Source organism: Ascidiella aspersa, chromosome 5 (genome assembly GCF_963924565.1).
Source record: "Ascidiella aspersa chromosome 5, kaAscAspe10.2, whole genome shotgun sequence".
NCBI lineage: Eukaryota > Metazoa > Chordata > Ascidiacea > Phlebobranchia > Ascidiidae > Ascidiella > Ascidiella aspersa.
Genome location: NC_139451.1, coordinates 18,054,082 through 18,067,452, shown reverse-complemented (window position 1 = coordinate 18,067,452; position 13,371 = coordinate 18,054,082). Strand labels below are relative to the sequence as shown.

At 36.6% G+C, this 13,371-nt stretch overlaps 1 protein-coding gene across 1 annotated transcript; it reads right to left on the bottom strand.

Moving 5' to 3' along the window:
• Window positions 1-1,215: 1,215 nt before the first annotated feature.
• On the bottom strand, window positions 1,216-9,663 carry LOC146145158 (carbohydrate sulfotransferase 10-like). Its single transcript, XM_083390001.1, has 4 exons — window positions 9,421-9,663; window positions 5,080-5,346; window positions 4,276-4,476; window positions 1,216-2,549 (listed from the first exon to the last, which is right to left on the bottom strand). The coding sequence occupies exons 1-4, from the start codon at window positions 9,538-9,540 to the stop codon at window positions 2,034-2,036; spliced, it is 1,104 nt and encodes a 367-aa protein (XP_083246127.1). The 5' UTR covers window positions 9,541-9,663; the 3' UTR covers window positions 1,216-2,033.
• Between the last annotated feature and the right edge of the window lie 3,708 nt (window positions 9,664-13,371).

Genomic DNA, 13,371 nt, shown 5'->3' with positions numbered 1-13,371 from the left:
ATTTGTACACATTCTTACGTAAATTCCTATAGTCACATTGAATATATGTTGGACAACCTAAAATATGACTGACAGCTCATCGAAACGAAAGTGCAGACAGTATAATGTAAGACAACGATTAATATGGGCGATTTTTGGGGGGTATAACGGCATTTTTTTTAAATTTTCTGCTAGTTTTTATTACATTGGCCAAATTATTACGTAACAATGGCCAAATTATTACGTAACAATGGTCGGGAAACTACTACAAGTTCGCAGTACGGAAGTTGCCATTTAAGGTTAAAAGTTACCTATGTCCTACAGTGCTGTTTGTTACTATTTTTATGTGAACTTTTTTATAAAATTTTGATATAAGTACTTTCATGTAACGCCCCCTTATGTGCGTTCAGCGCCCCCCAAATCATGAAAAGACTCAAAACGCCCCCTTGGAACTCGCCAACGCCCACAGGGGGGCGGTACCGCCCACGTTGGGAACCTCTGATCCAGGGAATCCCCATTAAATAACTTGCTGTTTTTCTTGAGAAATTTTTTTATTTTTTGTTCAAGGTTCCAGACGCCATAAATAAGATTTCCAATAGCCTTCTCATGCACGAAACGAGGTGGACAAACTTCTAACTGTTAACGGCCGCATTGACATTTTTTCACAACCGCCAGTTGAATGCATTTTAGAGATGACTTCAGAAAGTTTAGTCAAAGGTGACGTCATAAACTACTAAATAATCTGAGAAACACATGTTGTTCTCTAACAAAGGCGTGCCAAAATATGGAACTGAAATGCAGTGTAATCGCGCAGGCGCTAAAAAAATGCGTTTATTGGGTTTAAATTTAGCTTACTTTCAATTCAAACGAAATGGGTTTAGGAACATAAAAAATAATCCATATTGTTAAAAGCATCGACATTTATGATTTAAGTCAGTGCTTCTTAAACTATTTTAGTTTTGTTCACCCCTAGCATCGATCTCATTTCATTCACCCTTGTCTAATGATATGATAAAACTATCTCGTCTATTTGTAGCAGCCCAAAATGATTTAAGTTGTTTCGATTTTTGTTAAGATCAACTCAAGCTAAGTTTTCCCATTGAAAATCTACAATTTTTCGAGTTCAGAATATGAAGCTACAAGAGCAAAAAACACAGTCACCCAATTTTTGTACTTACACACTCAGTGCAAACCAACTTCACTATTACAATAAGCAAAAAAACACCAGTTCAGTAGTCGATTTACTGCAGAGCTATCAAACATGTCTGACGGTTCACCCTTATTCACCCCTTTTGATTGGTTCACCCCTGCAAAAAAATTATTCACCCCGGGGTGAACCATTCACCAGTTTAAGAAACAGATCTAAGTTACCAAAAAAATTAACTTCATAGATTTTGTTATTAACTTCATAATAAAAAACACAAAATTAAGTTAACTGGTAAATTTTGAAAATAGTGACACTTTGGTTTTCGCAATATCTAGCTCGAGAGTTATGCGGTGACCCCCAATGACCACTCCGTGGCCCCCCAGGGAGGCCAAGGGCCACGGTTGAGAAACCCTGGTTTAGTTTGTATAGCTTTATAAACGCCCAAAATAGCATCAAACTTGGATGTATTTTTTGTTTGACTGGTTAGTATAGGTTGTGAAAATTGGCATTCTTTTAATTTGCAACCTTTTTTGCAAATATACTTATTTTTACTTGAAATAAAAAAATGCAATTTAAGTAATGGATTTTGTGTTCTACATACAGGGGAAACAAACTAGTTCAGGCAACTTTTTTTATAACGGCAGACATGAGCGAGATATTGGCCTAATCCTGCAAAAACGCACATACGTATTAACGTTAACAAAGCAACAGCAAAACATTTTATTGTATCAAGCTAATTTGGCAGACGCGAATAAAATCATTAAGAAACCCACTCCTAGACTGTTTCCTGTACTTCAAACTTTAATTTTAGTATTACAGTGTCAGATAAAACGGCTTAGACAGGTGTAAGGTTTTCTTTGATTTTATGAATACTGACATACGTAATTTGTATCGGAATAAAGGCTAACTAAGTTAGCCAATCAGGTTTAGAATATCCAAATCGGTCAAAGTCGACCCTATAAATTTCATAAAGGCGTTTGGCATTCTCTTTGGGAATCGAGGCAAACATTCTTTGCACTCTCTCGGCATCTGTGTGTTCGTATGCTCCAGGAAAAAACACCCTTGCGTGTTTTTCGCTTATGTTTAGTCTCTGCCGCATGTAGTCCACGTCGGTCCCAATCGTCTCAAGCTTGGCAACAATTTCCACATCGAACAGACACGGGTGGCAAACTGACTCGTAAAGTTTCCAATGTGAATCGTACCATTTCTTATCAACGTCCAACAAATGGTTAACAAAATCTTCGAACGAGGCAGTGGTGTCGTTTCGCTGACGGTCGGCTTCGTTAGTGCGCCTCGAGCGGTACTTTCTGTTGATGTCATAAGAAATAGCGGCGTAGTATTTGGAGAAACCATACTCAGACCCCTGCAATTTGTCGACATACGCCGAGACGAGACGTGCGAAAGGGTTCCTTACCATGGTGATCTGAAACAAATTTTAAGAAGACAATAACTACAGCTTAATACAGTATATGTTAGTTAATGCGCGTTTGTTTAGCAGCAAGCATGTTTCAGCATTTGACTATACCAGGGTTTCTCAACCGTGGCCCTCGGCCCCCCGGGGGCCACGAGCATAAGTCTGCAGCAATGTTGTGGTATTGCAAAACCCGTGTCACTATTTTTAATTTGTATTAGTTAAACCCAAACTTGTAGTGTTAAACCTTCTTTGACCAAATATAACGCATTTTTTCTTACACATTACTACTTGCTTATCGTGAGAAAAGCAACGGTCGACGTCAAGCTTGTAATTCTTTATCTGCTCGCCTAATTGCCAAACATTGTTACGTTACATACAACCAACATTTGTGTTTTTCTACTTTACTCAGTTTCTCTTTGGAGAACGTTTAACCAGCATTTTAATTGGTTTGTAAACCGCAAGATAAAATGATAGCAAAACTAATAAGCAAAGTTGGACAATTTTTTTTATAAAACGTCAAGTAACGATATTACCATATTTCTTTGGAGGGATAGATTTGTTGTTGTTCCATTGATTATATTTTGTGGTAAGATTAATTGTGTTAAGTCAGTGGTTCTCAAACTTTTTTTTTTAAATTACGCAACGTTCAACAAGTAATTTTTTTAATTGCTCACGGTCCCTTAAAAACACACAAAAATACACACAAAATAATAATGGTATCAAGGGACGGGTGCACTTGCTTTTTTGCTATCAGCTCGGCTATGTTAACCTCTAGTCCAGGGGTCGGCAATCTTTTTGTAGTCGCGGGCCAAAAACAAACTCAGAAAGGTCTCTGCTGGCCGCACAAAATGTTAACCAAGAATTGTGTTTTTGAAATGTTAGAACAACTGTGAATCAGGTGGGCCTTGGATATTTTTTGCACTTAAAGATGTGTTTAATTACATCTACAGAGGCAGTAAAGTGTTTTCGGGACGCAATTGGCAGCCTTCCACGGCGCAACGGTAAAGAAGCGCAGATCTAGTTGAAAACGCAGCATCACAACTAAACAAAGCGGACGTAGAATGAACATTCGCGCCAAGCGCGAAAAATTTTTGCAATTAAGAAGCAACAATAGTCAAAAAGTATGTGAAATGGACTTGTCTAATTTTGTCAACGAGGCGACGGGCCGGATGAATTACATCGGCGGGCACATCGGCGGGACGGCCCGCGGGCCGTAGGTTGCCAACCCCTGCTCTAGTCTAGCCTTGCTAATTTTTAACGATGGCCAAAGTGAAATAAGTATATTAATTGTTTGCCACATGTTAATATAATGCGAAACTTTCCTGCTCTTTCTTCTATACCAATGCTGTTACTTGGGTAGGAAATCTAAGTTTTATAAGGATTCGCACGAGTTTTAGGAACAAAAATGGGTAATAAATTTTAGTATTGGCCTATATCTGTTTTCAATTATCATCCGAAAATGTAACTTTTGCGGATCGAATGATGTTGTGGATTTTTTCCTTGTTGAAACTAATGCATTATTTTACAACCTTGAGAGTTCATTTGTTTACAATTTTTCGTTTGGTACAAATGCTTACTTAGCCTTGCAGTCAAAATTTTGTCAGAAACAAAAAAAATGAGTTTTGAGCGGATTCACATTTTTCAGCCGAAAACTGTTAAAATCACGTGTACGAATTTTTTGAGAAATTCAGGTTTTTGTTTGGTACATGTTGTTTGACAATTCCAAGCAATTCACCTTTGTCGAGTTTTTCCAATTATTTATCGTAGCACGTGTTTTAACACGGGCTGAAAATCGCAGGGCATCCAGTTGGTCGAGCGCTTTTTGTCCGACGATACGATAATGCCGAAAATCATCCTCCGTGTAGTATCCCTTAATAGTGAGAATCGCGTTCAGCCAGCTTGTAGTTCCGCACTTTTGAATGTCGCAGATGGAAGCCTTAAGAATATTTATAAAATTGCGTTATTTATCCCAATCTTTGCAAATAAAAGAATTTGCTTGTAATATGTTGCTTTTGTGTTATTTTTTACTTGAGTTGCTCATAATAATCGGAGGAGTTTGCCGGTTTTTATAATTTAAAGTTTTATTTTTTTAACAAGGGCTAGACTTTAAGTTGACTTGCTCTAACTATGACCAGACTGGGACTTGACTTGTTATTTATTCAAAAGACTTGACTTGGGATTTATTTTTGACACAAATTATTTTGACACAATGCAAGATTTACTATTTAGGTTTGTTTACTTTTCTTATTCGTGGAAATGTGCAATTTTGCCAACTCCAAATTATCTGAAGATTATCAGCCGATAATATTATTTTCACAACAAGTGGCAGCAGGTTGCTCAGTAATATTAGCATGATTCAATGTGATTAAAGTTTGGTTTTAAAACAGCCCAATGAAGATTCACGATGCCTGATATACTTTTTGCCGTAAAGACATATATAAACATTTTCATTGACAATCGGCAGTAATGTAGCCTAGCGTACCCCAAAAACAATGTTCGGAAAATACATTTTTTTGCAAAATACCACTAGCTATTTTACCTTGTATTCCTCAAAGTAGATAGACCTTCGGTTAGGCATAGTTGTCTTCAAATTTATATCTGATTGTTTGCAAGATCGTTTTATATTTGCCACTCTTTCTTTGTGCAGAATATCCATTGCCTCCATGAAAGAATGTGCTTGTGGTGGCTTAATTCTAGTAGTGTAAGGTTTCATCGATGCTTTGCCTGTGTTTGCGACTACTGAAGACGAATTTTCCATCGTACTTGGTAGAGGCGATATGGCATAAGAGTCTTTACCTATATAAGCCTATTTGAACAAAAAATTAAGTTGGTTCCTGATTTCATCTTTAAAACCATGGTACAGTGCTCTTCAACAGGGTATACTCTAGAGCAGTGGTTCCCAACTCGTTTTTAAGGCGACCCATTTTGAAATAAAAATAATTTGGTATAATCTTGCGACCCAAGGAAATAGTCGTAATATCATACAAGATTGCGTTGCAAACAAACTGCACTACAAAAGCAGTTACTTTTTCCGAAAATAATACGTTTATCAAATCACTAATCATATAGTTGTGCTCGATCGCTCTCAGTGAGTTTTTGAAATCGAGGCGTTATTTTGCTTGAGCATATAGACCAGTGGTTCTCAAAGTTTTTTTCGTATTCCTCCCTTAAAGACTTTTTATAGTATATGGATATGATGTGCAAGGTGCCTTTTTCTGATTCATCTCAGAGATAACAGTGAACATTACAAAAATAGGGTAAAAAGCGTTATTCATTGGGAAAGTGAACCATGAGCTTCATGTTTAAAACAAAAAACAACGAAAATTGAGCAGAAAAGCATGTCAGTTTTTTCCCGAAGATCACCGCGTTTGCAAATGTAAAGTGTTCCTTTTTTTGGTTAAAATATTAGTAATGGGACTAAAACCACATTCAACTAAATATGTACCAGAAGTGTTTGCTCTGCAACGGTTAATTTGGCATACTTAGCACAAACTTGTGGATCCAACCACATGTTTTTTAAATGAATGATTTGGAAAAAGTCGCTTTTGAGCCTTTGCTTTGGCATTTTGCAGAATTTAAAATATATACTGGTTCTGGGCAATCTTATGTTTTACCCTTTCTTTACTTTACTTTTACGTATTACTTTTATACCATGCTTTTACAACCATGCTAAAACTAACCAAACAGTATAAAACAGACACCTGGTGCTAGTGAACTTTACTTACTGTGACGAAACAATAGATATTGTAAACCAAACAGAGTCTATTATGACATGGGTTTAATACTGTTAAAGCAGCGTATTGTCTTCACATAAGGCTACTTTAAGTCGTATAGCAAGTAGACGTTCCTATTTAAACTTTGAGCAGTTGTTATAATTATCAAATAATAATTCATCTACTTTTCCTCCCTAATTCCTCCCGGGAACAAATTTTCTCCCCAAAATTTAAATTTCCCCCAAAGGGAGCCAAGTGGCTCCCTTTGAGAACCACTGATATAGACGCATGTTTTAAATTTTCTATTGTTATTTTTTCGCCCAAGATACAATATGCCTGAAAAAGAAGTGACCCCCCCCCCCAAAAAAAAAGCTCTTGAGTAGACCAGTGGTTCTCATCTTTTGGTACCCGTGGCACCTTTTTGATGCTTTCAAATAGTAGCGGACCCCTTACATTTTTCTGGTGTAAAAATATCTCTGTTTAGTTCTTTTCAATGATTCAGTACATCTTCCTAGTGTACGTTATGTTGAATAAACTATCAGCAACACCAAAGTACTTTATGCCACGTTTATTTTAATGTGATTTCTGCTGCTGGGTCTCCGAAGCAAATCTTGAAATGCGTGTTTGTGTTTTCCATAATGCTATAGACTAGACTAGACGGATTTCATATTTACGAACGATAGCATAAAGTTTAACCAAAATCCAGTACAGTACATGCGAATAATGGTGCCTTTCATCTTATAAAATATTTGTGTTACATCATAATGGAAGTGGTATGTCACACTTAATGCGATTTTCAACATTTTGAAATGTATTTTTCAATTAATATGCATGTTTCCCAGCGTCAATTAATTTAATAAAGGTATATTTATATTTTGCGGACCCCCTGAAAACGTTTTGCGGACCCCCAGGGGTCTCTAGACCAGCGATTCCCAATCTTTTGTTGTCGCAACACTCTTTTCACATTTCAAAAATCTACACGACCCCCAATTTTGGTGTGCTTCACAAAAAAACAGATAGCAATCATATAAAATGAGGGAAAAAGTTGAATTTCTGAGCAAATTGTTTCAAAATTTAGCAGGAATGTCCGGATTTACGTCAAAAACCTAAAGAAGTAACTGAAAGTTATCTTTGAGGTCTATTGGTTTATTTTCGTTTTTTTGAAACTATAGATGTTAATAAGAAGAAGTGATCTTATTATAATATAACATAAATAAAAAACAGCGCATGTTGTAATTGTAATTATTTACCAATGTTTCGGCAACCTATGCAAGTCGCTTTCGTCGGGGTGAATGTGTATGCCGGCGAGACCGAAAGGTCGTTCAAGACTCGCCGAAAAAAACACCAAAGGGACGTGGCGAACAACGACGCAAAAAAGTCTGCACTTTTGAACCATGCTGTTTCCCAAGGCCACCAAATTGATTTTGGTGCCGTTTCGATAACAGCAGGATAGATAGACTACAAAAAAGATTATTTTTGGAATCTTGTAACATTCATAAGAAGGGTAACACCATGAACATCAAAACTGAAGTGATGCTCTCGGCATGATACAAGCATTTGCTGAAGGACTAGAGCAGGATTTATCAACCGTGGCCCTCGGCCTCCCTGGAGGGCCACGGAGAGGGGATTGGGGGGCCACGGGCAAAACACTAGGTATAGGTATGGTATTACGAAACTTCTGTCGCTTATGTCGGGTAAAAGGAACTTAGGCTATTTAATTTATTCGTTTTAAGTTGTGAAAAATTTCGATTTACTTTGGATATACTGCGGAAAGTTTGGTTTAACATCGCCCAGAATACCTTTGGATTCTACTTTGCAGATCCCTACTTATCAGTTAAACTTTCTAGAAATATTGCCAGGAGTATTATGGGTAGCTTATGAACTAAAAAGTACTAATTTTCGATCGGCGTAAAACCGCGAGGCGTTATAAAACACAGACTTTCAATTTTTCGCCTGAAATGAAGCCTCCACGTGATATTCGAGATTCGTACTCATCACTCAGCAAGAAGGCTGTCGTTAATGTGCGTTTAATTCGCAACTATAACTATCTTTGCTAAGCTGGATTTTCTGATCTGGCGTGCAATAAAATGAAATCCTCAAATCGTTTTGACCTATGAAATGACAATTGCTTGGCTCAATACAAAACAGGACGAATAAAAAAACATACCTTGGCGGGGTAGAAGAATGAGCTTTGCCATGACAAAGAACTAAGTTAATTTAAAGTAAAATAACATATTTGTTAATATATTAGAAAGTAAGTAGCCTAAGGGCATTTATTCGTTGGTTTTCTTTCATATAGGTTGCCGAAACGTTGGTAAATAATTACATTTACCAGAGGAGCTGGTTTTTGATTTATATTACTATGCCTGGTATAGCAACAGTTTATTATGTCTAAATTGTTTAAGTGGGAAAAATGTGTTTTATCGGGGTGTGGCAAAAGAGTTTTATCGGGTGTGGCAAAAAGTTTTGTCGGTGGTTGGATGGTCACCGTTACTTTTCGTAATAGACGTCCATTAGACTGAAACTATATGCTTCGGCCATTCATCGAATACTGTACACTAATGGTGACTTTGAAAACACGACTGGTTCACAAGTAAAACCCATCACATTTTGTTAAATTGGAGGTTGTTCTTGCTCCTTCTACTGCTAATTTAATAGTTTCCATTGTTCGTTTTTCTCTCTATTTGTCAGTTAACAAATAGTACAGGACGACCCCCTGATTCTGACAATCTCTTGCGACAGGTTGGACACCCACCTATTTATACCCAAGTATAAACCGGGTGAACAACTAACAAAAGGTATTCGAAGGGTACACAAATGAGGTCATGATTAGTGCATTTCAAAACGATGTCAGACTATTTTTTATTTAGCTGGTCTAAGTGAGGGGATATTTTTTAACTACTTTTGTGAGGGCACGACATCTTAACCTACGTGGAATCGCTCTGTTTTTTTTCTGGCTATAGACTTTTTCAAATAAATAATTATTTTATTTTTTACGGTTTGCTCTTTGTGACGTATACGAAGTTATTAATATATGCTTGGTAAAAGGTATAGGGGTCTATAATGAGAAACGGTTGAAAGACACTGCCATGGTGAGCGAAATCTATGTCAGATTTACCCCTTTTGTTTGCATCTAGAAACTAAAATATTAACACTGTTTATTTTACCTGGACATTAAAACTGCAGTTGTCGAAAAAGATTATGTAGCTGAGGAAAAATCCAATTGTAACACCAAAGCAAAACGTAAATCCTGAGGTGTTCCTCAAACCTTCAAGTGGTATAACCATTTCGCCGTGTTTGAGACTTACATATTTGTCTTAAGTTTACACAATATTGTAATGTACCTTAACTTAAGCTTTGCAAACTTGTAAAAAGCAGTATCTGCACAAAATCAAATGATGGCCTATTTTTTAAAACTTACAACAACAGCAGAAAACCTGGCGGGTAAAATGTGCTTAACTGTTTTTTTTAATGTAATAAAAGCGTTCGACTCTACCTAACTTCGTTAAATTTTTTCAGAATAATCTGGTATAAGACCAACAAAACCCTTGAAGGTCCTAGTTGGACTGGCTACCATCTCTGCTGCACAGTTTCTCTCGTTGTAAAATCGCCTCAAGCAATTTTCCACTCCGATCTAAAGCTTTCGAGTAACAAACAGTTAAAACCGGTTGATCATCACAATTAGTTAAATGGTGCCGTGACTGTCGAGTGTCGAACTTTCTAGAGAACCATGAATCTGGTTGTACACAGTATTATGGGTAGACAATTTTTCAACGATGTGCATTGTTACCAAATTTACACATCCTAAATGATTGCGCAAAACTTTTACCACATTTTAGAACTTAATAGTTATGTTAAAATAATATTCTTACATTTGGTCTTACCCAAAGAGATCATAACCATTAAGACAAACTTTACTTTTACCTTTTTTGTCTTTAAGCAATGCGTTCAACTTTAGACAGCCATCAACCCATCACGGTCTGATACACAATAAGAAAAACGTCATCTTTGTCAATTAAGCCTGTTATAAAATGTACGCTTTTGGCGTAATTTGTTGTTTAATGGTCCCTACCCTAGTCAGTGGCGTAGCCAGCCGAAAATTTTTTGGGGGGCCAAAAAGTTGGAATTTTTTGTTCAGCTTTTGTCTTTGTATTAACTGCCGTAACGAACACAAATAACAATGCTAGCAAACCGTTTCGAGCAGCAACTGACTGAGTGTTAATGCAATACTAAAATACAGTCAAAGAGGAAAAACTGTCTAAAAGTAGTAAAAGTACATTAATGTATAGTAAATGTTATATTAACTACATCGTTTGTGACGTAACAATGCATGACAATTACAGTGTGGCATGCCTGTGATCAAATGTTGTGGTACTGCTCATAAATGCTACAAAACAAATTATTAAGAGTAAAATATTTATAATTTTTTTTTTTTTGGGGGGGGGGGGGGGGCATGGCCCCTCAGGCCCTTTATTCAAAACAATTTGTTTTATTTACCATCTTACCAATAACCTGCAAAAAATGATTTTGAATGATTTCATATATTTTGCTTGTTTGAGTGTATATTTCAACAAAGAGATATGACCACCTACTATCTGACTCAACTAAATCGAAATTAAACAACTGCCTTTGCAATTTAAAGTGCATATTGTCAGGTCGCTTATAGATTTGTTGTAGCCTACACTCGAAAAATTTAGCATATAGCTCCGCTTTTAATAAAAAAACTTACAGCACAGTGAAACCGGTCTCGCAAGTAGGCCTAACCCAAGGCGTTCATATCGTTCTCTATATAGAGATTCCCCTTTTTCAGCTGCCGCGTAAAACAAATGCGACTACGTTGGCGTAAGCTGAGTCAAAATGCCGACTGGATTTGCCAGACTGGCCCAGCAAAAAAAAGGAGTATCGAGGTAATGATAACAACCTTTGATAACAAGCACAAATAGACATGCGCTGCTCTTAACATCAGTGCTTCTCAACCTTTTTTGGTTTGTTGAACCCCTAAAGTTGTTGTGACATCGATCTCATGCACCCTGTTTACATAAAAGGTAAATTGGGATAAAAATGACATGTCAATTAAACCGAGCGGAGCTGCCGAAGTTTTACACACTGTCAGCGAGAGTTCGATTATGGCTGCAAGATAATTTTGAGTAGTACTACTGCATATCATAAAACAGCATTCCAACTTTACACAAAAAAAAACAGAAATAACTTGCACCACGACAGTCTGGCAAAAAAAAGACCGCATGTCTCAGGAAGTTAGTTTATAACGATTATACATTACAGCAGTGTTTCTTAAAGTGGTGAATGGTTCACCCCAGGGTGAATAACGTTTTTGCATGGGTGAACAAACCAAAAGGGGTGAATAAGGGTGAACGAAAGTTCAGAAGCATCCTATAGTCACTAGTAAACAACTTTCTGAAGTAAATCGACTACTGAACCGTTGTTTTTGGTGTTTTTTTGCTTATTGTAATAGTTAAGTTTGTTTGCACTGAGTGTATAAGTTAGGCCTACCATATGTCATCTTTTAGGAGGATTTTTCCACTTTTCTCAAGAAAACTAAATGGTCCTCCGAGACGCTCAAAAATGCCCAGATGTCCTCTTTTTTCGCATTTCGAGTTAGTTGCTTATACTTTTAGCAAGACTTTTAGGCGAGGCGTTGCATTTATTTCTAAAAAATACTTAAGCCATGAAAGATGCTGAATTGTTGGTTTAAAAAAGGTTTCTAGGGGGGCTCCAAGCAATTCGTAGGGGGGGAGGCGAGCTCTAAGTTAATATTTATATCTTTTGCTATGATTCTAATGCTATCGTTTTCGTTTTGGTTGTACACCACTCCCTACAGCGCTGTAAAAACTCTGTTTTTTTTTTTAATTTGCGAAACTTCTGTTATCTAATTTTGTTTACTTTGTTGAGCTCAAAGTCTATTTGAGTGCCATTGCCTGTTTTCATATCATCGAAGGAATTAACGGCCCTATTTAATTATAATTTTTCTAACTTTTGGATAAACGATAAAAGTCATCCCCGTTCGATCCATTTTTTATCCATATTTTATATAATTGGACAACAGGCTAGCGACAGGGGGACGAAAGGTTTTGCGAAAAGCCTCCTGATTTTACAGTTTAGCGCCAATTCAACCAATTAAATCCAATTTTTTTCGCGCTTCGCATGACTGACAACAAAATTCACCATTTTCAAGTTGTCTCAGTGATATTTAATTAAAAATTCCGAATTGCTTTTTGTAGGGGTGCAAGTCAGTTTTATCATACCATGAGACAAGGGTGAATGAAATCTGGAGATAGACGCTAGGGGTGAACGAAACTAAAAAAGTTTAAGAAGCACTGCATTACAGCACCATTGTCTCATAGAAATCGGTAATTACTAGCAAACACTTTGAAACATCAATGATTCATTAAAAGTTTGTGATGCACCCTTGTATACTTTTCGCACTGGTACACCCCATGCATATTTTGGTGCACCTTAGGGTTCCCAGTGCACAACGGATGAGGAGCGATGTTCTACATAAGCAAATGGAGTATAGTACTGACGTCATTTGATATCGTATCGGATCAAAACAACTTTGTCCAAAATACCGGGTATCGGTGAAGAAATAAAATATCAAGTATCGGGCATCCTTATTGGGTATGGTTTGCTTTTATTTAAAAAGCTAATTATTCTCTTCGATTAATGAATACTTTCACCGTTGAGGATATATTATTTAAAAAAGTCCCACAGCAGTCATCGTGGCAGAATTTCTTTTAAATTTTGGATGTTTTAAAATTTCATTAAAAATGTTTCTAAATATTTTTGATAATATTGAATAAGTAATAACAACTATGGCAATATGTTACATGTAATCCAATTTTGGATGTGATATATAAACAATTAGGGAATATTTTCGAATAAACAGATATTTTAATTTTCGGCATATCACCAAGAATATTATTGACTAGTTTTATCGCTTTCTGCTGTGGAAATAATAATCGTTGTCATCAATTTTACTATTGTAATAACATGGGTTGGCTATATATGAGAGATCTTCGAATAGGTTTAATAAGTGTTTCGGTCCCCCGTTTCATTTTATAGAAGTTTTTGTTGATAACGCTTTATAATAATGATTACCT